Below are 21,375 nucleotides of genomic sequence, written 5' to 3' on the forward strand. Positions count from 1 at the left end.
TAGTGACAGTAAACCCACAGACCATAATATCTGTACAGGTTTTCCTCATCCTCACCTCCTGACCCTCTTTGTCGTAGCTGTTGTGAGCGTGTTGAGCCACCGTGTGCAGGAACTCCAGCAGCCGATGCAGCGTGTCGCTGTTGCAGGGCGGAAGCAGGTAAACCAACAGCTGGGTGACGATTTGCTGGTCTTCTGAATCCAGCACTGTCAAAGATCACATCCACAAACCATCACATTAACCAGTCAGTCTAGTCTACATGTAATACACAGTGTGTCCTTTCTGTTCTTCTGCTGTCAGGCTATACAACCAGCACCGTCCCAAACGTAGACAATTACCATCACAATAATTCACTTGGTTTTTAGTACTTCTCTGTGCAATTACTTTTAAATTATGTGCAATACTTGCTGTACCTGCTGTACTTTGTGCAATATTTTTTAATAACTGTGCATTTGGTTAACTTCATCTATAAATACTGTTTATATTTTTATATTTTTGTAATTTTTACTTTTGTAATTTTTTGTAACTTTGCACTTTACTGCTGTACTTCGTGCAATATTTCTAATAACTGCAATATTTGGTTTAACTGTTTATTTTTGTAATTTTTATATATTCTTACTATTTAGTATGTGTACATACATGTAAACATTTTGTAATTTTCTATTTTTTGTATTCTTGAAAGCTGCTGTAACACTACAAATTTCCCCCTGTGGGATAATAAAAGGCTATCTTATCTTATCTTATCTTATCTTGTCTTACACACCCTTCAGCCACCCTTGTGTTTGAATGTTCGATTTGTATCCGGGTCCTAGAGACCGAGGCTAATTAGTGGAACCTCAGGGCAGATTTAGGAGGATTAGCAAACCAACTCATGACTGATCTGGCTACTTGTATGGATTTATTTCTAGAAAAGCATCTCAATTACTGTCCACTTGTGAAAAATGCCTACTTAAAATGATGCAGTGAACAAATCTGTTTGTCGGTTGGTACTGGTGTGCATTTCTTTGACTTGGATGGATCTATGGGTTTTGTTACGGCTTTATAAGGCACTGTGACCAGTCACATTGATGGTAAACATTCTATTTTTGTTAATAAAAATAGAGAAAAAAAATTTACTAATGTCAGTTTATGCAATGTTATATTATTTCAAAAATATTCAAACCTATAAAATAAAAAAATCACTTAAAAACAAAGTGCAAAATCACATAAATGTAAAAATATATAAACTAATGCAGGGTTTTTTCCAAAACTGAGCCGAAAAAAATAGAGAAAAAAAATAATTCAATAAACTAGTACACGAACGCCCCCTTGTGGAAGCTTTATGTTACATCTTGTATAGAGAGTAAGACGCATTGTTTGTGCTGCCTGGGTCGGGTAAAAATTTTGGACAAGCTGCACAAATGGTGCAGCAGTAAAATACGCTAGCACACCAGAGCTGGGATTTCGAATACATCGTATCGAATCTCAGCTCTGCCATCCGGCTGGGCTGGAGGGCTGCATGAACCACGATTGGCTGTTTTTCAGGGTTCTTCATAACTGGTGCAATTACGACCTCTGCTGGCTGATTGATGGCGCCTGCGCAGAGTCTGGGAATAATGCTGATCAGGGTGTGGCTCTCCGTGCACAAGGCTGATCCACATATGAACTCGCCTCGTGCAGGTGAAAAGATGCAATCGGTACTGATCACGTGTCGGAGGGGGCGTGTGTCAGTTGGGAAGCTCCTCAGTCAGCAGTGGAGGGTTGTATCGGTAGAGGTGAAACATAACGCAATCAGGGTTATTGGATACGATTAGACTAGGGAAGAAAATTGGGGAAAAAATTAGGAGAAAAAGAGCTTAAAAAATAAAATATTGTCTTATTTACATAATGTTTAGTACCCATAGTTCCAGCATTCCGCCGCTGGTTCGTTGCAGTTTATTCATTACTATTGTGTAGGTGTTATTTGCAGTATCTTGTTTGTATAAGTGATGTTTTGGGGTTGCTTACAAGCGTTACAAGCGCTCACTAGGTCTTTTTTTAAAGTATTTATTATTTATTCGACTCAAGTTGTCTAGGAATTAATTACAACTATAAGATGAGGTGGTTCTGGACTGAATTACTTCCCATGAATGCAATTTCACTAGTTTTATAATGTGGAGTCATGAACGCTGGCCTTGGCTGAGGTTAGAGGCTTCTGCAGCTGTTGAGATGTTTCTGGATAAGTTGTCACTTAGTCCTTAGTAAAAATTCCAGCAGGCTGCTTGTTACTGGATCCACCACTGTTTCAAGTTAATTTAAATGAACGACTCGTACTGTGGTTTAGTGGAATCCTTAAGTGTTAAAAATTCTTCGTAACCTGTATCAGCCACTCCAAGTGAGCAGGACACTGAATAATTTTAGATCATAAAAACTACTCATGTTAAAACAGCACATTATTTATTTAGGGAACACAACGTTGTGTTCCCTAAATAAATAATGTGCTGTTTTAACATGAGTAGTTTTTATGATCTAAATTATTCAGTATAGTGCGCAGTAACAGAACCAGTTTAAAGTGTAAATACATCTAAGGCATGAACACAAAGCAAGTTTAACTTTCTTTTAAGGAACTGGGGTCACAGAGCCAAGCCTCTTAATTATTAATCACAGTAAACCTGCATGACACTTTTACGAGACCTGCTCCTAAACTAAAGCCAGTTTGCGGTTTAAATCTCTCTTTTTTCTAGTGAGAAGACAAGAGGCTTTTATTTGTGGGTGTCCTGCCAGAGTTTTCTCACATGTGGTGTTGATGAAGGCTGTGTAGAGCTCTTTGGTGAGCAGCGGGTCAGCCATGTCCCTCAGGAATTCCTTCAGCAGCGCCGCCACGTCATGGACGCTCAGCTCCTCGTCCAGCTGCACGTCCACGCCGTGGTCGAACTCCTCCCGCAGCTGTGGCGAACCAACACAGTTACGCAATACATTAGCACACAAATGCAAAACTGATGTAAACACAATTTAATGAAAGTAAATAATAAGTAAACAGTTAGTAAAGTGCCAACCCATCACCAGGCATCACTTACTTACACCTGATCAGCCATAACATTAAAACCACCTCTTTGTTTCTACACACACTGTCAATTTTATCAGTTCCACTTACCATACAGGAGCACTTTGTAGTTCTACAATTACTGACTGTAATCCATGTTTCTCTACATGCTTTGTTACCCCCATCCATGCTGTTCTTCAATGGTCAGGACCCCCACATGTCCACCACAGAGCAGGTATTATTTAGGTGGTGGATCATTCTCAGCACTGAAGTGACACTGACATGGTGGTGGTGTGTTAGTGAGTGTTGTGCTGGTATGAGTGGATCAGACACAGCAGCGCTGCTGAAGTTTTTGAATACCGTGTCCACTCACTGTCCACTCTATTAGACACGCCTACCTAGTTGGTCCACCTTGTAGATGTAAAGTCAGAGATGATCTCTATTGCTGCTGTTTGAGTTGGTCATCTTCTAGACCTTCATCAGTGGTCACAGGACGCTGCCCACAGGGCGCTGTTGGCTGGATATTTTTGGTTGGTGGACTATTCTCAGTCCAGCAGTGACAGTGAGGTGTTTAAAATCTCCATCAGCATTGCTGTGTCTGATCCACTCATACCAGCACAACACACACTAACACACCACCACCATGTCAGTGTGACTGCAGTGCTAAGAATGATCCACCACTCAAATAATACCTACTCTGTGGTGGTCCTGGGAGAGTCCTGACCATTGAAGAACAGAATGAAAGGGGGCTAACAAAGCATGCAGAGAAACAGATGGACTACAGTCAGTAATTGTAGAAGTACAAAGTGCTTCTATATGGTAAGGGGAGCTGATAAAATGGACAGTGAGTGTAGAAACGAGGCGGTGGTGTTAATGCTATCGCTGATCGGTGTATATATACATATCGAATGTGCAGTCTGATATGAAGACTGAATAAACAACACTGAAATACTGTGGAATATTCTGGTGTGCCTGTGATACATATTTTTTATTTCTTTTGTAATTAAATAATCGCTTTTTTTTGTTGTTTTATGTGTGAGCTCTGTAAATACACTTCACACTGTGTGACCTTTGCAGTGACCTCTCCTCAATCATCCGTCCAACGGGTTCTTCTCACGTTGCTTTTCTGCTTATTTTGCAATTTGATTCGGATGCTTGCTGGGACTGCGTGATATTTGTTTACACTTCCAGACATGAGATCCGAGTTTGTGCCAAGGTGCTGGTTTTCGATCAAAACATCACTTTATCTGACAGAAAGGGTTTTTATAAACTTGAACAATGTGCCACATGCCTTAGAAGGCCAGTTAAAAGCTGTATGAATGTATATGATAATATCGGCTTTTGTGTTGTGAAATTATAAAATCAGGGAGGCGAGGGTAAGTCCGTTCTAGGGTATCAGCTTTATCAGCACAGCAAGAGCACAGCACAGCAAGAATGCTAGTCTCATTGACATTAATCCTCTCTCACCCGCTTTACCTGAACTCCTTTGTTTCTAGTCAAAACAGCAGCCTGGTGATTGAGAACTTATCCTGTCTATCTGGAAGTGTCAAGCAAGTACACCGACAAAGTCAAAATCAAAAGAAATGTAGACTCTGCACCAGCAAGGGGGTAGCTGGTTCAAAACCAGGTCACTGGTTCAATCCCCACCACTACCAGGTTGGCACTGTTGGACCCCTGAGCAAGGCCCTTAACATTCAGTTCATTGCATTGTATTTAGTCATGATTGCGGTAACTCAGTGGTTAAAATGCTGAACTGGTGATTAGAAGGTTGCTGGTTCAATCCTATTACCAAGTTACCACTGTTGGACCCCTGAGCAAGGCCCTTAACATTCAGTTGATTGCATTGTATTCAGTCATGATTGTAACTCAGTGGTTAAAATACTGAACTGGCGACTAGAGGGTTGCCGGTTCAATCCTATCACCAAGTTAACACTGTTTGGCCCTTGAACAAGGCCCTTAACCCTAAATAGCTTTCATGGTTTTCAAGTATGACTGTAAATGGATCAAAGCGTTTGCTGAATGTTTTAAATGTAAAATAGAAAACAGAAGGAATGCATTTTCTAATACAACATGATGAAACGTCTGAAAATATAAAACACCATCAGATGGCAAACATTCCAGGCATCCAGACTGCAGAATAATCCAAGAGTTTCAAGTCTGGCGTTGGTCAAAAGTGGAATAACATCAAATATTTTCAACCACTTACATACTCCAATAGTGGAAGCCACAGTCCAATTATTTACCATTTTTTTGGCTGATGAATTGTTTTTCAGTTTGATAATGAGCTCCAACATGCACACAACGTAAAAACAAATCATTAAACAATATATATATACACCGATCAGCCATAACATTAAAACCACCTCCTTGTTTCTACCCTCACTGTCCATTTTATCAGCTCCATTTAACATATAGAAGCACTTTGTAGTTCTACAATTACTAACTGTACTCCATCTGTTTTTCTGCATGCTTTGTTAGCCTGCTTTCACCCTGTTCTTCAATGGTCAGGACTCTCCCAGGACCACCACAGAGCAGGTATTATTTAGCACTGCAGTGACACTGACACGGTGGTGGTGTGTTAGTGTGTGTTGTGCTGGTATGAGTGGATCAGACACAGCAGCGCTGCTGGAGTTTTTAAATACCGTGTCCACACACTGTCCACTCTGTCAGACACTACTACCTAGTTGGTCCACCTTGTAGATGTAAAGTCAGAGACGATCGCTCAACTATTGCTGCTGTTTGAGTTGGTCATCTTCTAGACCTTTATCAGTGGTCACAGGACTGTCTGATCCACCCATACCAGTACAACACACACTAACACACCACCACCATGTCAAGTGTCACTGCAGCGCTGAGAATGATCCACCACCTAAATAATACCTGCTCTGTAGTGGTCCTGTGAGGTTCCTGACCATTGAAGAACAGAATGAAAGTGCGCTAACAAAGCATGCAGAGAAACAGATGGACTACAGTCAGTAACTGTAGAACTACAAAGTGCTTCTATATGGTAAGTGGAGCAGATAAAGTGGACAGCAAATTTCTAAAAGCCTCTTCAGATAAAGACTAAACCAGACCTCAAACCAGTTTAAATACTAAAAACCTCACTGCTGCTCACACATCTTGATGAAGAAAATTCATCCAAATCTGCTTTGAGGCAATGCCAGACAATAAAGACACAAAAATATTGGTGCCATTTTGCACCTTTATTTATACCTTTATAGGGCAGCTGTAGCCTAGCGGTTAAGGTGCTGGACTAGTAATTGAAAGGTCACTGGTTCAAGCCCCATCACTGCCAGGTTGCTGCTGTTGGACCCTTGAGCAAGGGCCTTAACCCTCAGTTGCTCAGACTTTATACTGTCATAGTACTGTAAGTCACTTTAGATAAAAGCATTCACTAAATGTCGATAATGTAAATGTAATTACACTTCACCAAACATACTGGTGGATAGATGCATGAGAATAAACAAGCTAATCACCAAACTAGAGCTTTAGGTCGAGTCCCAGTGTTCAGATTCTTACCTGCCGCACTCTTTTCTTCGAGCTGCCCACTCTAAAGATGCCCACCGTCTGTAGACCTGCAGAAATTATGATCAGTTAAGCGCTCTGTACCCAATTTCGATAGTTTATGAAAGAAGAACGATCATGCACTGTTGCAAAAGTTCTTAGCATGCGTACCATACTTCTCAAGGTGCTGGCAGCAGCTGTCCAGCACACGTGGGACCTGCCTGTAGATGGGGTTTAGGCTCATCCGCTTGTCCTGCTGCTTCTCCTTTTTGTTGGCAGTCTCGGCTGGAAGCGAGAGCTGAAGAGCCTCCAGCAAACGGGACTGGTTGTCATCTAAATCCGTGATGGAGTCCACGGACATGCCGCCCTGCCCAAGGAAACAAAATAATACTTAAATAAAAAGCAAAAACCCGCTGGAGTTACAGTGGGTGTTGCTTTGTTCTTCCAAACCTGTGCAAGTGGGTTCGATTTGAAATCTATAGATAATAATATTCCGACTACATGAATAACCAGGGTTCCTGTAATGCAGAACATAGACATTACTTGGAAAACAAAGGGCTAACTATTTACAATATTGTGTAATAAAACAAGTTCTGGCAAGTCTCAGAACCTGAAATTAAAACTTCTTTAATACATTTTAGCTCAAATAGAAATAAGAAATAATAAAAAGATCTAAACGTAACACCAATCATGCGATAAATGACACAATCATGTGTAGAATGTGGCGTAAAACTCAAATAAAATCCCTTTTTAGCTCAGGTCTCTAGTCATATTTAGAATGAGCAAAAATAACCAGATTTCTCCTTCAATTTACCTTCTTTCCTACATTAAGTTCAGTAAAGTTTACACATAAATGGAATTCAAGGCTGCATCTCAAACTGTACATTAAGCTTAATCAAACTCTTAAATAGTAAAAACACAAGTTCTGTATTAATGAACTGTTCACTTAAGAAAGACGTTGTTTGATTTAAAAGCAATACAAACATTATTATACACACAAATGTGACTGTTAGTGGTGTAACAGATCTCTAAGTCGTGCCATGTTGAGAACAATAAACCCCTCAGGGATAAGGTTTAAATCCATTGTTTGTCCTTAAGTCTGCAGATCTAGTTCTTGCCCAAACATACTTACTTGTGAAGATGTTAGACAAACTTTGGAAGAGCGGTTCACCCTACACCCAACATATAGCAACCATTTCTGTTTCTGAACCTGTTTTCAAACACCGTGTCAGGGTGTGAATACGAAAGGTTTCCTCCCACAGTCCAAAAACATGCAGTCAGGTTAATTGGAGACACTGAATTGACCTATAGGTGAGTGTGTGTGTGTCTGCCCTGCGAATGTGGCTTCCACACTTTCTCTTTAGTAGCAGTAATAAAACACAGATGTCCTCACCCTCCTGCGAGCGCGGGGCGCTGCCTCGGGCGTGTTGGACGATGTAGACTCATTGGCTGTTTCTGAGGTGGAGCTGAGTGATGAGTTGCTGCTCGAAAGTTCCTTGGTGGGACGGCGCGTGGCGAACTGCAGGATGGACGAGACGAGGTCACTCGTGTCTCTCTGCTCCTCTCTCTGACCCTCCTGACGTTGACGCAGCGTCCGGTCATTGGCAATCACTTGTGATAAAGGGATTCCAAAAGCCTGGGGTGTGTTCTCTGAGATAAAGGGAACAAACGTTTAAAAATAATGATACAGCATGTCAATCTGAGTGAAATGAACAAAGGGGAAAACAGAACTGCATTACTTTTAAACCAACCAAATTAAATATACACAAAGATTTTAGGTCTGTTTACAGCTCTGGTGCAGCCATAGACGTTTAAAAAACAGCCCTGTTTTACACTGGAGATGTTTGGCCCAGTAACACAAGCAAAGCAAAATCTTTACCTTTGGACACAGTGTGTACACATTTCTTTCTATGCTAGTATTGACAGTTGGCCAGTAAAACAGCAAGAGCCACAAGCTGCCCATTCAGTCCCAATGTTTCAGACATAACACTGAACCACATACTGGGAGAAAATGTGTGTCTGTGAGTCTCCGGACAGGCAACTCACTAATAAGACAGAGCATTTCAAACGGTTCTGGCTTTTGACGTTGAATTTACAGCCACTTGTAATAAACAGGTCCTCTAGGCAGGCCAGAGATGCCTTGTAAAATTGAAATTTGGATTATTATATACTACAACATAACATTTCCCTGATTCATTGAGATGAATTGTGCCCGGGTTAAACATTACTGTTTGTGTTTACAGTAAACTCGATAACCTGTCTGACTGGCTCTGAATTCTGGACTTAAAGTCTCATTCATAGACTCATACATGTGTTTATGAGGGAAATGTATGTTGCAGTCTTGTGATTATAATGATTGTGTAAACATAATCTTTTGTTGGTCCCTGCATTAGATTGCTTGTGTGGCACAGTGGCCTAATATGCTACTTCAGAGGGAGAGTAAAATGCTCCAAGTGCAAAGACACAAATGGTAAGGGATTCTTGTAGACCGTAGTGTGACTCTCCATGACAGATATAACTTTGTGTGGGAATTTGTTGCTGGTTAGTGAAAAAAGGTTACATTTAGCTTTGGTTGCTTTTCTTACCATGGTTCCACCTTGGTAGGAGACCACTGTTTGGCATAGTTTTTAATTGGGTTCAGTCAAACTAGCTCTATTTATATGGAGTCATTTAAATAACTAGCTTTTCATCAGAAGTGGGGTAAAGCATCTGTGTTAACATAGTCTTGTCCAAATATATAAAGAAATCTAATATACGTAAATGTATCACTTTCCAAAAAGCCACTCACCACCACAATCAGCGCAATAACAGTTCAAGTGGAGTTTCATGGATTTGGATTCCACACACAAGCCCAATAATACCATTGGTATAAATCACACCTCAGGTGGACTCTGAAGAAGTGGAAATGTATTGGCTATGATTGTTTTATCATCACTATAATGTTCACTAAAGGGAAGAATGAACCAAAAGGTTTCAGTTGGACCCAGTAATCCCAGTGAAGTGAAATCTTACTGCTGCATACACTGTTGTGCTGGAAAATTGTGAGCTTTAACGTAATCAAAATCAATTTGGGAACAGTGTAATCATAAGTCTATAAAACTATTTGCTGAATTTATCTGAAACAACTTGACACCAAAATCTAGCAAACTTCATATTAATGCACCATTGTGTTCTAAATACAATGTTAAAGGTGTGCCAAGATGTTTAAACACGTCCATTTGACCCTTTAGAATATAACAACCAATTTCAACACCAACCAAGTTATAATTACGTCTGTAGATCCAAAGTGTACAAACATAACGTTATCTTAAGACAATCCCAGAGATACAGAGCCATTTGCATACTTTCTCATTATAAGTGATGGTGTTAAGACGTGGGCAAGCTGGAGGTTCCCCTCTGTTTTAATTATTTTCCCCTGAAAACTACAAGCCCTGCCAAATATGCCGTCCAAGGCCAGCCAGCTCTCATCGGAGCCACGTCCCCTTACAAGGAGAATGTTACACTTCTCTAAATTTATCTCAGTAGTGAACGCTTGATATTTTCTGATAGAGCAGACGTTACACCTGGAGTACGACTGACTGAAAGAAGCTCAATATCTTATAATAGCTGAAAAAAATTAAATAAACGGTGTCACTGATTTACTTTTAATCCTAATGTTTTATCAGAGACAGGCAAAAAAGCTTTTCTTAACTAAGTTTCTGGCCTGAAGGTTTTTAAAGAGGTTTTATTAAATCCGGTCAGGATTAATGTGCAGTACTATTGTGAATCCATGATATTTAATTAGAATGAAATAAAACATGATCTGGTACCTTTGTCTTTATTCTTCTCTTTGGCCAGGGAGTCCAGCTTCCTCCGCAGTGATTTCTTCCTCTTCTGGCAATCTGCATACACATGTGGAATAACTATTACAAAAACATACGTTTACCCTTAATACATGCTTAATTGTAGTTATTCAGTAAGAAGTAAAACCCTTGACAATCAGGGACCTTCCTTTTTATGTACTGTATTTTGTTTAACATATTAATCATTAACTCCAGCCAACCACAGACGTTAGACGTTTTGGTTTTTCAACTGTACTACACTTTCATCTCCAAACACCCAAACATGTATCTTTTTAAATTGAAATCTAAAGTACTTGTATCTGAAAATGCAGCTTTGCATTAAAGCCTGGATAAGGAAAAATACCGCTTTTGAAAATGCTGACATAAAAGCTCATAGTTTCATGATATACATGGTACTTATAGATAGCATACTAGCTACTATACACGTCTGAAGGTTTAGCTTTGGACATAATGAAAGTGACTTCACAGCGCTCTACATACAGTCCAGTGAACATCAGTTCATTTACCAGTACCAGTACGGGCGGCACGGTGGCTAAGTGGGTAGCACTGTCACCTCACAGCAAGAAGGTCCTGGGTTCGATCCCCAGGTGGGGCGGTACGGGTCCTTTCTGTGTGGAGTTTGCATGTTCTTCCCGTGTCTGTGTGGGTTTACTCCAGGTGCTCCAGTTTCCTCCCACAGTCCAAAGACTTGTAAGTGAGGTGAATTGGAGATACTAAACTGTCCAAGACTGTGTTCAATATAACCTTGTGGACTGATGAATCTTGTGTAATGAGTAACTACCTTTCCTGTTATGAATGTAATCAAAAGTGTAAAACATGATGTTAAAATCCTAATAAACAAACCAGTACCAGTACCAGTACTCATTTGTTGGGTGGCTTTAACAAAGCACAGTTAACAACTAGCTGTAATGTAAGGCACTGCTCATATTTCTCAGTGTCATGAAAGTGCTGTTTACAGCAAAATAATAAAAAAATAGACACTAGTGACTTGTTTACCCATTTCTTTCTATGCTAGTATAGACAGCTGGCCCAATGAAACAGCAAGGGCTACAGGGTGCTCATTCGGCCCCAGTGTTTCAGACATAACACTGGACCACACGCTGGGAGAAAATGTGTGTCTCCCCCCGTGCTCTAGAGCACATAACCAGACTATTAGAACCACTAAGCTTTAAGATCAAGTCTCTGTGATAGTGGAGAAGTGCATTAAACTGCTGTGTCATCCTAGCACCCCAAAATTGACTTGTGTTCATAGCTGGATTATAGATCAGTTCTTGCTCCCTTGCTCATTTGAAATAACTGAATTGTGAAATGTTCTTCTGTTTTCCTTATTAGATCATTAAAAAAACAGTTTGTAATTTGCCCTTACTGATGGCTGGCACTTTGTTGACAACAATTCAGAAATCTGATAAATACTGTGAATGTCTCCAAACATTATGTAATACTCCCTGTCCTAACACCACACACAGCACTCAGATATCTGGGTTTAAGACCAGAATAGGAAAGCAGTTGTGTGTGAAAGACAGATATATAGTGAGGGGGAAAAAGAGGAAATGGCTGGGATTCTTCTCAGATTGAGTTTGCGTGGCTGAGTGGAAAACCCAGGAAGCTCCAATCCCGTTCCTCTCAGCCCACCGCCACATGAAATCACTCAATGTTTTCTTTTTTCTCCCTGCCTGTGAGGCTTTGTTTTCACCGAATACGTGCTGGACTCAAGGCGGTCATCAAAATAAATCATCCTTCATCAAACGTCCACATGAACCCTCCATGCTTTCTGGAACCGAGCTCTGGAATTAATAGCAAACACTAGTACAGGCTAGCATGCTAAATCATTTCAGTAGGGGAGATGAAACACGTGCTGAGGTGTGCCGAGACAGGATGATGTATGAGCCGTGTTAAGGTTAGGATTCAGACAGATGATGCCCTTTTTTGTTTGAGTTCTTAGACAGGAAGTCCATCACCTACACCACATCTATTTTCTGAAAGCGCTCCAGCTTGAACTCTAACTGTGATTAATCCAGTCAGTAATGCTGGTCCTGCAGGACCACGTCTTCAAACAGCAGCAATCACTGAAGAACAATGGTTGGAGATGTTCAGGAAGGTCCAATCAGATAAAGTGCTAACAAGCTTCTGACGTCTCTCTCCTGGAAACTTCGCCTCCTCTCTGGCAAAGGTTTCCAGCTCATTGAGGTTTGATGGCTTCCTGCTGCAAGATTTAGTTGAATTGGAATGATTGCTTGGGATCACTGTCACTGTCAAAGTCTAATTACCCGGCTTCTATTTTACCACAGAAGGCGTAACAGTCACAGAAAAACCAAAATATTTTTCTATGAAAAGACTTTAATTGACAGTTCAGCAGCAGAAAAATATCCAAAACATCATCACTGACCCAGGAGGGTTTAATGCTGTGCCATAAGTTTAAAACTACCACACAATACTCTCAGAGGTGTCTCAGGGATGTTCATTCATCTTGTCTTTTTGGTGAAATAAATTAATTATCTCCTGTCTCAGCTTTAGTGACAGCTTCTTAGTTCTCACCATGAACACTCGAATCTCTGGGTGTGTTTAACACATCACAGCTAAAGCAAACCTGCATAAAAAGCTCCCACTGATTGTGCCAAAGGCTGCCAAGCTGACTGACGACACAATCCTCATTTAGAGGATTTGTGGATATTAAAGGTGGTGGTGTGTTAGTGTGTGTTGTGCTGGTATGAGTAGATAAGACACAGCAGCGCTGCTGGAGTTTTCAAACACCTCACTGTTTCTGCTGAACTGAGAATAGTCCACCAACCAAAAATATCAGCAATAGATGAGCAATCGTCTCTGACTTTACATCTACAAGGTGGACCAACTTGGTAGGAGTGTCTAATAGAGTGGACAGTGAGTGGACATGGTATGTAAAAGTTCCAGCAGCGCTGCTGTGTCTGATCCACTCATACCAGCACAACACACACTAACACACCACCACCATGTCAGTGTCACTGCAGTGCTGAGAATGATCCACCACCCAAATAATACCTGCTCTGTAGTGGTCCTGTGGGGGTCCTGACCATTGAAGAACAGGTGAAAGCAGGCTAAAAAGGTATGTAGAGAAACATATGGACTACAGTCAGTAATTGTAGAACTACAAAGTGATTCTATATGGTAAGTGGAGCTGATAAAATGGACAGTGGGTGTAGAAATAGGGCCAGTGATAGCTCAGTGGTTAAGGTACTGGACTAGTAAACAGAAGGTTGCCGGTTCAAGCCCCGCCACCACCAGGTCGCCACTGTTGGGTCCCTGAGCAAGGCCCTTAACCCTCAATTGCTCATTGTGTAAGTCGCTTTGGATAAAAGCGTCTGCTAAATGCTGAAAATGTAAATGTAAATGTAAAGTAAAGCTCTATAAATGAAGGGTAAATCTTGTAAAGGCAATCTTGTGCATTATAAAAAGCAATCATCCAGAAAAGTTGGGACATACATGACTGGGAAAGATTACACCGAACTGCCAAGACATGCAGTTCCAAATGCTGTATTAAGTCCTTATAGCAAATTGACCAAAACTCCAATTATGTTTACTGACAGTAATTATAGTGAGACTTTAATACACCAGACAGTCACCTGAAATATCTGACAGCAAGATCTGGTAAAATCCAGTGTTAACCGGCCAGGTGGTGCAGCTGGACAATCCGCTAGCACACCAGTGCTGGGATTCTGAACTCCCTGAGATCGAAACTTAGCCCTGCTACTGGTCAGCTGGGCACTCCCTACAGGGCATAACTGACAGTGCCTGCAGCAGAAAAAATTGATCTGCCGGGTTAAGTCTGCCGGGTGGAAAACGCCAGCCCAAAAAGTTGGTGGGGTCTTCAACGATGTGCAAGGACTCCTGATTACTACTGATTACGCGTGAATTCACCAAAGGTGTGGGCGAATAAGAAGGGTTATGGACTCACGTCGGAGGGAGCATGAGGCAGGCAAAATTGTCCTTTTTGGATACGAGTCCAGAGTCTCCAGCTACAGAAGGCAAATTAACTATGCTAAAATTGGAAGAAAAGAGAAAAATACCTAAATAGAACAGCAAAAAATATATCCAGTGTTTAACCGAAGATCAAGGCCAAACTAAACCACACTGTTGAAACAAGTACACCGAAACTTTGAGTCAGTGGCTACACCTGTTGTACTAATTAATAAGCAGGACGAGACAATACGTCTTTGCGGTGATGTGTGGACACAGTCAACCTAGTTTTATCTGTGGTAGAAAATTCACTAAATATGTTCATCTCCAAGATATACTCCACCATATACGATGAAATGGTACAGAAAGTATTTAATTATTTGGACTCCCTGATGTATGGTTTGCACTTTTTTGTAAAAATTATCTTTGTTCTTTGGTACTAATGTGACCAGGCAGTTATAATAAGCATTTCACTGCCCATTATACCATGTATGACCTGTATGTGAAAAATAAACTTTTTTTTTAACTTTAACTTTTTGCACATTTTGTGTATTGTGTGGATTTGATTTTGAATGGACCAGATTGGGACGTTGTACCAGATTGGGACGTTGTAGCCTAGTGGTTAAGGTACTGGACTAGTAATCAGAAAGTCACTGGTTCAAGCCCCACCACTGGCAGGTTGCTGCTGTTGGGCCCTCAAGCAAGGTGCTTAACCTTCAATTGCTTAGACTGTATACTGTCATAGTACTGTAAGTCGCTTTGGATAAAACCGTCTGCTAAATGCCTTAAATGTGAATGTATATTTACCCATCAATCTTCACTAAAGCGAATGTGACAGCTTGAGCGTCTACAGTGATCAAAAGCATAACTTAAAATCCACAATGAAAAAAACTTAAATGCAAACAAACATCATTAAAAATCGAACTGATCTCGCACGTGCTGTGCATGCAAGGCTGCTCAAAAATACTTCAGAACGAGAAGTGGTTTGCATGCAAGGAAAGAAAAATGGGGAAAAATTTCAAAAACTTTGGCAGATATCAACAGCCTGCAGAAGAACTTTGAAGCCAGTAAAGAGGGTGTCAGTACACGCTAGTATATTTAGGTATTCAAACATTTAAACATGCAACACTGACTTTTTTCTGTCATTCTTTCCCTAGTTCATCAAATATAGGATATAAGAAGCTGCATTTCACATCTGCAGATTATTTGATTAAATAGTAATACGACCAGAAACGGCCAAATGTTTGCATATATTAAAAAATAGTCCAATAGTCACATACCATTACACATTTTAACACCTTAATGATGACTTGAATCATTTATTACAAGCCAGAAACTCTGGCTTTTTAGGCTGAATGGGCACAGGGGTCGTCAATTCCAAATCAATGACGGTTGGACTACTACAACTCCCTGCTGGCAGGTGCTTTCTGCAGCCCTTGCAGCTCATTCAAAATGCAGCTGCCCGTCTGGTTTTTACCCAACCTAAACACTGCCACATCACCCCACTGCTGCGTTCTCTTCACTGGCTTCCTGTAGCTGCATGCATTCAGTTTAAAACACTGATGCTCACCTACAAAGCCAAAAATGGACCAGCCCCAAGCTACCTTCGTGGTCTAATCAAACCCCGCTCTGTACCGCGCAACCTCCGAGTCACTAGTCTTGCTCGACTTGATCCTCCACACAGGACTCGAGGAAGATGAGCATCAAGGCTCTTCTCTGTACTGGCACCCAAATGGTGGAACGAGCTTCCCCGTCAGTCGGAACATCCGAGTCTCTTGCTGTCTTCAAAAGACGATTAAAAACCTTCATCACCTCTTTACTAAGCACTTAAGCTGACTTGTACTAACTTACTAACACTCTTATTCATTTCTTGCAACTTTGGTTCTAACAGGTTTCAGCAGATTTCTGTTCTTGGACTGGTGTCTACTTAAACTAGAGGAAGGTAATGTTTACTATGGAAGCACTGCTGTAAGTCACTCTGTAAATGTAAATGTAATAGGATGTAATAGGATGTCCAACAGTTGCATGGTCAGGTGTCCACATACTTTTGGCCTTAATCTTATGGCGATTATCGTGTATTTAAAAAAAGTGGCAAATGTTTGTGATGGCAACTCAAAAAAACATTGCAAATTTATGTCAGAGGTCCTAGACAACAAACTGTGTGGGTGTGACCAGTGTACCATGGTGATACAGATGGATCTTCAGGCAACTTTTTAATTATGAGCGGTGCTAAATACCACGTCCACTACAGCCCGAGTAAATGGTTTAACTGAGCTAACCCAGACATCATAGGTGATATTTTTGGGTTACATAACAGGAGGATTGGTGATGACATACTGCTTTATACCTTCTTTGACAGGTCTAATTACCTACTCTTAGGTAATTAAGTTATACCCCCGTCTCTGAAAAGCCTTTTCCAAGAAGAACTCAGGGAGTGGTAAGAATCAAGAGATATCGCTCAGATTATCAGGTTTAGTTTCAATAAAAGAACAAAACAAAGGCTTGTTATGAACCAAGAGCCATGACAGACACTCCTTATTTATCAAGAGGAAATGACCAAAGAAACCATTTTTTAGCCTGTTAGAGCAATGCATGTGTTAGTTAGGGTGACCATACGTCGTCTTTATTCCAGACATGTCCTTTTCTTTTCTAAATCACCAAAAATGTCCAGGATTCGGCTTTTCTAGTCTGCACTAGACATCAATAAAAAAAATCTGTGTTTGTTCCATTGAGAAGTTCTTCTGTCTGTTTCAGAATGCAGAGCGTCCAGATTGATCTTTACCTTTAGGAATCGTGATCTGGCAGCCTAGGTCATAGTCCTGGTGAAGGCGGTTGTAGGCGACTTCCTGCAGTCTTGCCCTCTCCAGCTCTGACAGGCTCTGAATGGACACGGGCTTGAGACGGACGCTTCTCCCAGACAGGCTGTTCCAGGTAAAATCACCCTACAGCAACAACGACAGAGGACAGTCATCAGATACAACCTCAAATAACTTTTGTCATTCATTATTTTTCCAGCGTTGTAGCAACTTTTGAATGCCAAGGGCAAAAAATGTTTTTGGTTGAGAGTGTAGCCACTGATGCACCGCTGCTTTCACATCATCATCACATGAAAATCTTCTTCCCATTAAAGCTTTTTTGAGTGTCCAAAAAGATGTTAATCATATGGTGCTAAATCCAGACTATAAGCTCTCTGTCTCTCAGACAATACCAATTACTACTCCTCCCACCCTCACCGTTTATAACCAAAATATAAAAGTGCTGAAACTTTTTGAAGATCCCTCGTAGATTGTACATAAGTACTACTGAAACAAGTCTTCACTCCTGGAACGCTTTAGCTCGGTATCTTTCTACCTGATGTTTAGCTGACAGCCCATAAAACCACAGCAGAGCCAGTACACAAAAACAACCTCCGAGGTTAAAATGACGCAAAGCCGGCATCCGGAGCCGGAGCTAAGAACCGCTGAGTAGAACAGCACAGCGTGAGGAAGAGAAAATGTAAGTGAGCCCATGTGTACAAACTCCAAACTCTGCTCTCAGCATGTGTGCAATTTCAGGCTTCATCTCTTTAGTTTGAAGAAACACACGAGAGGTGAATTAAGAAGGCTCAGGATGTCCTGATGCGCCCTAAAGAACAACAAGGTGGTTACAGAAATGCTTTCAGCCCTGCTGTTCCTTATCGGGACGCAAATGATTAACTACTGTTGTGGAAATTCACTCAAAGAAAGCTTTCAGCACACGTAGCCATGTGTTATTCTTGTTTCCTGCGGTGCACTCTAGGTATGTAGATGCCGGGCCATGAGCTTGTTTGACATCCTAGTCCAAAAACATGGGCATTAGCCATTAGTGCACAGGATTTTAGAGTGTGTCTGTAAGAATTTGTGCTAACTCTGTGAAGCAAGTATTAAGTGAGTAAGTTTTTAAAATGTGCTGAATCCCAATAAAGCAGATGCAAATAAAGCAAAATGTATTTATTCATTTATTTATGTATGCAAATGCTTTCAACCCTGCTGTTCAATTCACAGTTAAGTAACAAATATTTTAATCATGCCGGCCATCACAATCCAAATTACACGAGGGATCTTCAAAAAGTTTTAGCACTTTTATATTTTGGTTGGTTGGAAGCGGTGAGGGTGTAGTAGGAAGAGTAGTAACTGCTTGTGTCTGAGAGACTGAGAGGCGCTTATAGTCCGGATTTAGCTGCATCTGATCTCTACCTTTTTGGACGCTCAAAGAAGCTTTAAGAGGAAGAAGATTTTCATGTGATGATGATGTGAAAGCAGCGCTGCATCAGTGGCTGTGCGAGTCTATACTCGAGTCTGCACACACAGCGACTTCAGACTCGACTCGGACTCGTTTCAAATGATTCGGATTCATGACTCATAAACAACAAGAGTCCCTAGCATCAGCATGTGTTAACATTAGTTACGTGTGACAATTATATATTCACTTCATTTGAAAATTTTTGTTACCTTTGGATTGGACTCTCACATAAAATGGTGTAATACCCTACGTAGTGCACTTCACAGGAACAACTGGGGTGAATAGAACGCTCCTACAGAATTGGCGCTAATGGTTGAAGGAGCGCTTTCTGAACCAATCAGACCTTCTGATTTTAATTGTTAGTAAGAAATGCTGTTATTTGCATTTATTCAGTTTGCGTCACACAGATGATCGTTAATGAGACGCCTGATCGGCTTTCTAATGAGTTTGTGTTTTACTTCACAACTGGGAAATGTTTGGAGGTTTTTTAATTATAAGCACATTAACAAAATAACAGATTATATTCCTAATGGGACACACGGTTATAAATTTAATAGCATCTGGAAGAACAAAAGCTAAGGTAAGCAGTGGTTCTGATTTTTTTGCTGTGTTTTGGATTTTGGCTGCTTTGCCGTGATTTATCGCGTGATTTTGTTTTGCAATGAAAACAAACGTATCAGTTTAAGCCTTTAACTGGTACCTTCTTGTTACGGAAATTACATTCATTTGCACAATGACAAGGAAAGTAAAACAGCAAAATACAGTTGCTAATCTGTTGTTGTTTTTTATCTGAACTTACAGATTATTTGTTTATTTTTTCGCTACATTTCCAATATATGTTTTGTGTTTATTATATTGACTTGTGACTTGGACTCTAGTCTAAAGACTCGTGACTTGACTCGGACTCTAGCCTAAAGATTTATTATAATATAAATACATAATTAGGTCGTGAAACTGTCTCTTACGCTACCCAACCAGGTTAAAATCTCAGCTGTGCTATCAACCAGCTGGGTGTCTACACAGACAGTTACATTTTCTGCATTCAGCGGACGCTTTTATCCAAAGCGACTTACAGCACAGTGACAGTATATTGTCTAAGCAATTGAGGGTTAAGGGCCTTAATCAAGGGTCCAACAGTGGCAACCTGAGAATGTGGGGGCTTAAACCAGCGACCTTTTGATTACTAGTCCAGTATCTTAATCACTAGGCTACAACCACCCTGACATGATTCTCTATGTGTGTAGGGGGGAAGTGGCTGAAACCCTCTAATCTAAACCACTCCTGTGGCACAAGACCCTCCTCAACCAGCTGAAACAAAGAAGAAAGGATCAGCAGCAGTTGGAAATACACACGAGTGCCTGCCAGAGCCCTGTCAAAACGCATCTGCACTTCTTCCCTGTTTTCACGGAGCGCCACACAGCTCCCACGGCTTAGCCGTGACTAAAGGCAACTCTGCTTTTAATTAAGGCGAGAGATGATCCAGTCAAGCCTGCTGTGTGCCCTCCGACCCCAATCTGTTTATGTGCTGTTGGTACATCAAAGATGGTCAACTTGGTACATCAAAGATCAGAATGAGAAGATTTTCTGACCTGCACCACGATTGGCGAGTTTGTGCAATGTTTGGGATTAAGTAATGAACCTTCAGCTGACGTTGAGTTGGTTTCCATTAAAGTGTTTTGCAAAATAATTGTAAAAAATCAGCAAAATTGAACATAAATTATTAATTACTGTTGTGGAAAAGCACAAAGAAGAAATAATAAAATCTTCACTCATTCTTCCCTATTATTGTCTAATATTCATCGTAGCCACGTGTTATTCTAGTTTCCTGAAGTGCACCGTAAGTATATAGATGCTGGGCCATGAGCTTATTAGACATCCTAGTCCAAAACGGGCATGATTTTAGAGTCTGTCTGTGAGAATTTGTGCTAACTCAGCAAAACAACTATTAAGTTAGTGTAACATTACTTTGTGCAGCTATTATTCCTGCTTTGCACTTTTAAAACATGCCTTTTTAAAACACTCTGACACATGCATTCCACTGACCTCTTCTAATATGCCCCTACCTCAGTGAATTCTCGTGTGGCGCACATGAAGAGTCACACACTGCGTTACTCCACTTCTGTACAGGCGCCTGTCTCAGGCTACTAACCAGGGTCCTTACACAGCGTCAGAGACCCTACCCACTTTTTAGTTCAGTCTTTTTCTGCCCAGCAGACCTAGTGGCCCAGTTTTTTCTGCTGCAGGGACTGCCAATTGTGGGGGCCAGCCAACCAATAGCAGAGCTGAGTTTCAAATTGGGGGGTTCACAATTGGTGCTTCTGGGCTAGTGGAATATCCGCTGTGCCACCTAGGCACCCACAAATTTATTTATTAATGGTCTAGTATATCATACACTTGGCATTTAGAGACATTGTGACATTTTTGTAACAATTATGATTTTAAACTGTGATTTTAGCACATTTTTACCAGTTTATTATTACATAATTATAATTATTTTCATTACAATCTTGCTTGTTTTTTTGCTCTGTGGTTTTGCCCCATCCTTTAAGTGTGATGAGCTGCAGGTCTGTATTCCACATGAGGGTCCGAGAGGCCTCAGCCACGTGGGCTCAGTAGATGAAGACTATAGAGTTTATGTGCACTCAATGACTTCCATATGGAAGAAAATGCAAAAGCAGAATCCACACATTTATAACAGGAGATCCATATACAGTCATTTGTGGAATCTGTCACAGTGCATTAAAGACTACAGCAGTAGTAAGTCAAAGGGCCACTGGTCAGTTGTATATTGTACATTTCTAAAATACTAATTTTTACTATTAGATCTTAGAATTAAAGTC

General features: G+C 40.8%; 1 protein-coding gene across 2 annotated transcripts in view; it reads right to left on the reverse strand.

Moving 5' to 3' along the window:
* The window catches only part of LOC134328312 (rho GTPase-activating protein 6), a 105,101-nt gene that overhangs the window by 11,387 nt on the left and 72,339 nt on the right, over positions 1–21,375 (reverse strand). For both annotated transcript variants that reach the window (XM_063009408.1, XM_063009409.1), the window contains exons 2-8: positions 17,058–17,217; positions 10,313–10,384; positions 7,897–8,153; positions 6,675–6,870; positions 6,519–6,574; positions 2,752–2,902; positions 56–204 (exon numbers count right to left, since the gene is read on the reverse strand). In XM_063009408.1, coding sequence (XP_062865478.1) covers positions 56–204; positions 2,752–2,902; positions 6,519–6,574; positions 6,675–6,870; positions 7,897–8,153; positions 10,313–10,384; positions 17,058–17,217 — 1,041 coding nt within the window. The remainder of the gene's footprint in view (positions 1–55; positions 205–2,751; positions 2,903–6,518; positions 6,575–6,674; positions 6,871–7,896; positions 8,154–10,312; positions 10,385–17,057; positions 17,218–21,375) is intronic.

The sequence above is a fragment of the Trichomycterus rosablanca genome, chromosome 15 (genome assembly GCF_030014385.1).
Source record: "Trichomycterus rosablanca isolate fTriRos1 chromosome 15, fTriRos1.hap1, whole genome shotgun sequence".
Lineage (NCBI taxonomy): Eukaryota > Metazoa > Chordata > Actinopteri > Siluriformes > Trichomycteridae > Trichomycterus > Trichomycterus rosablanca.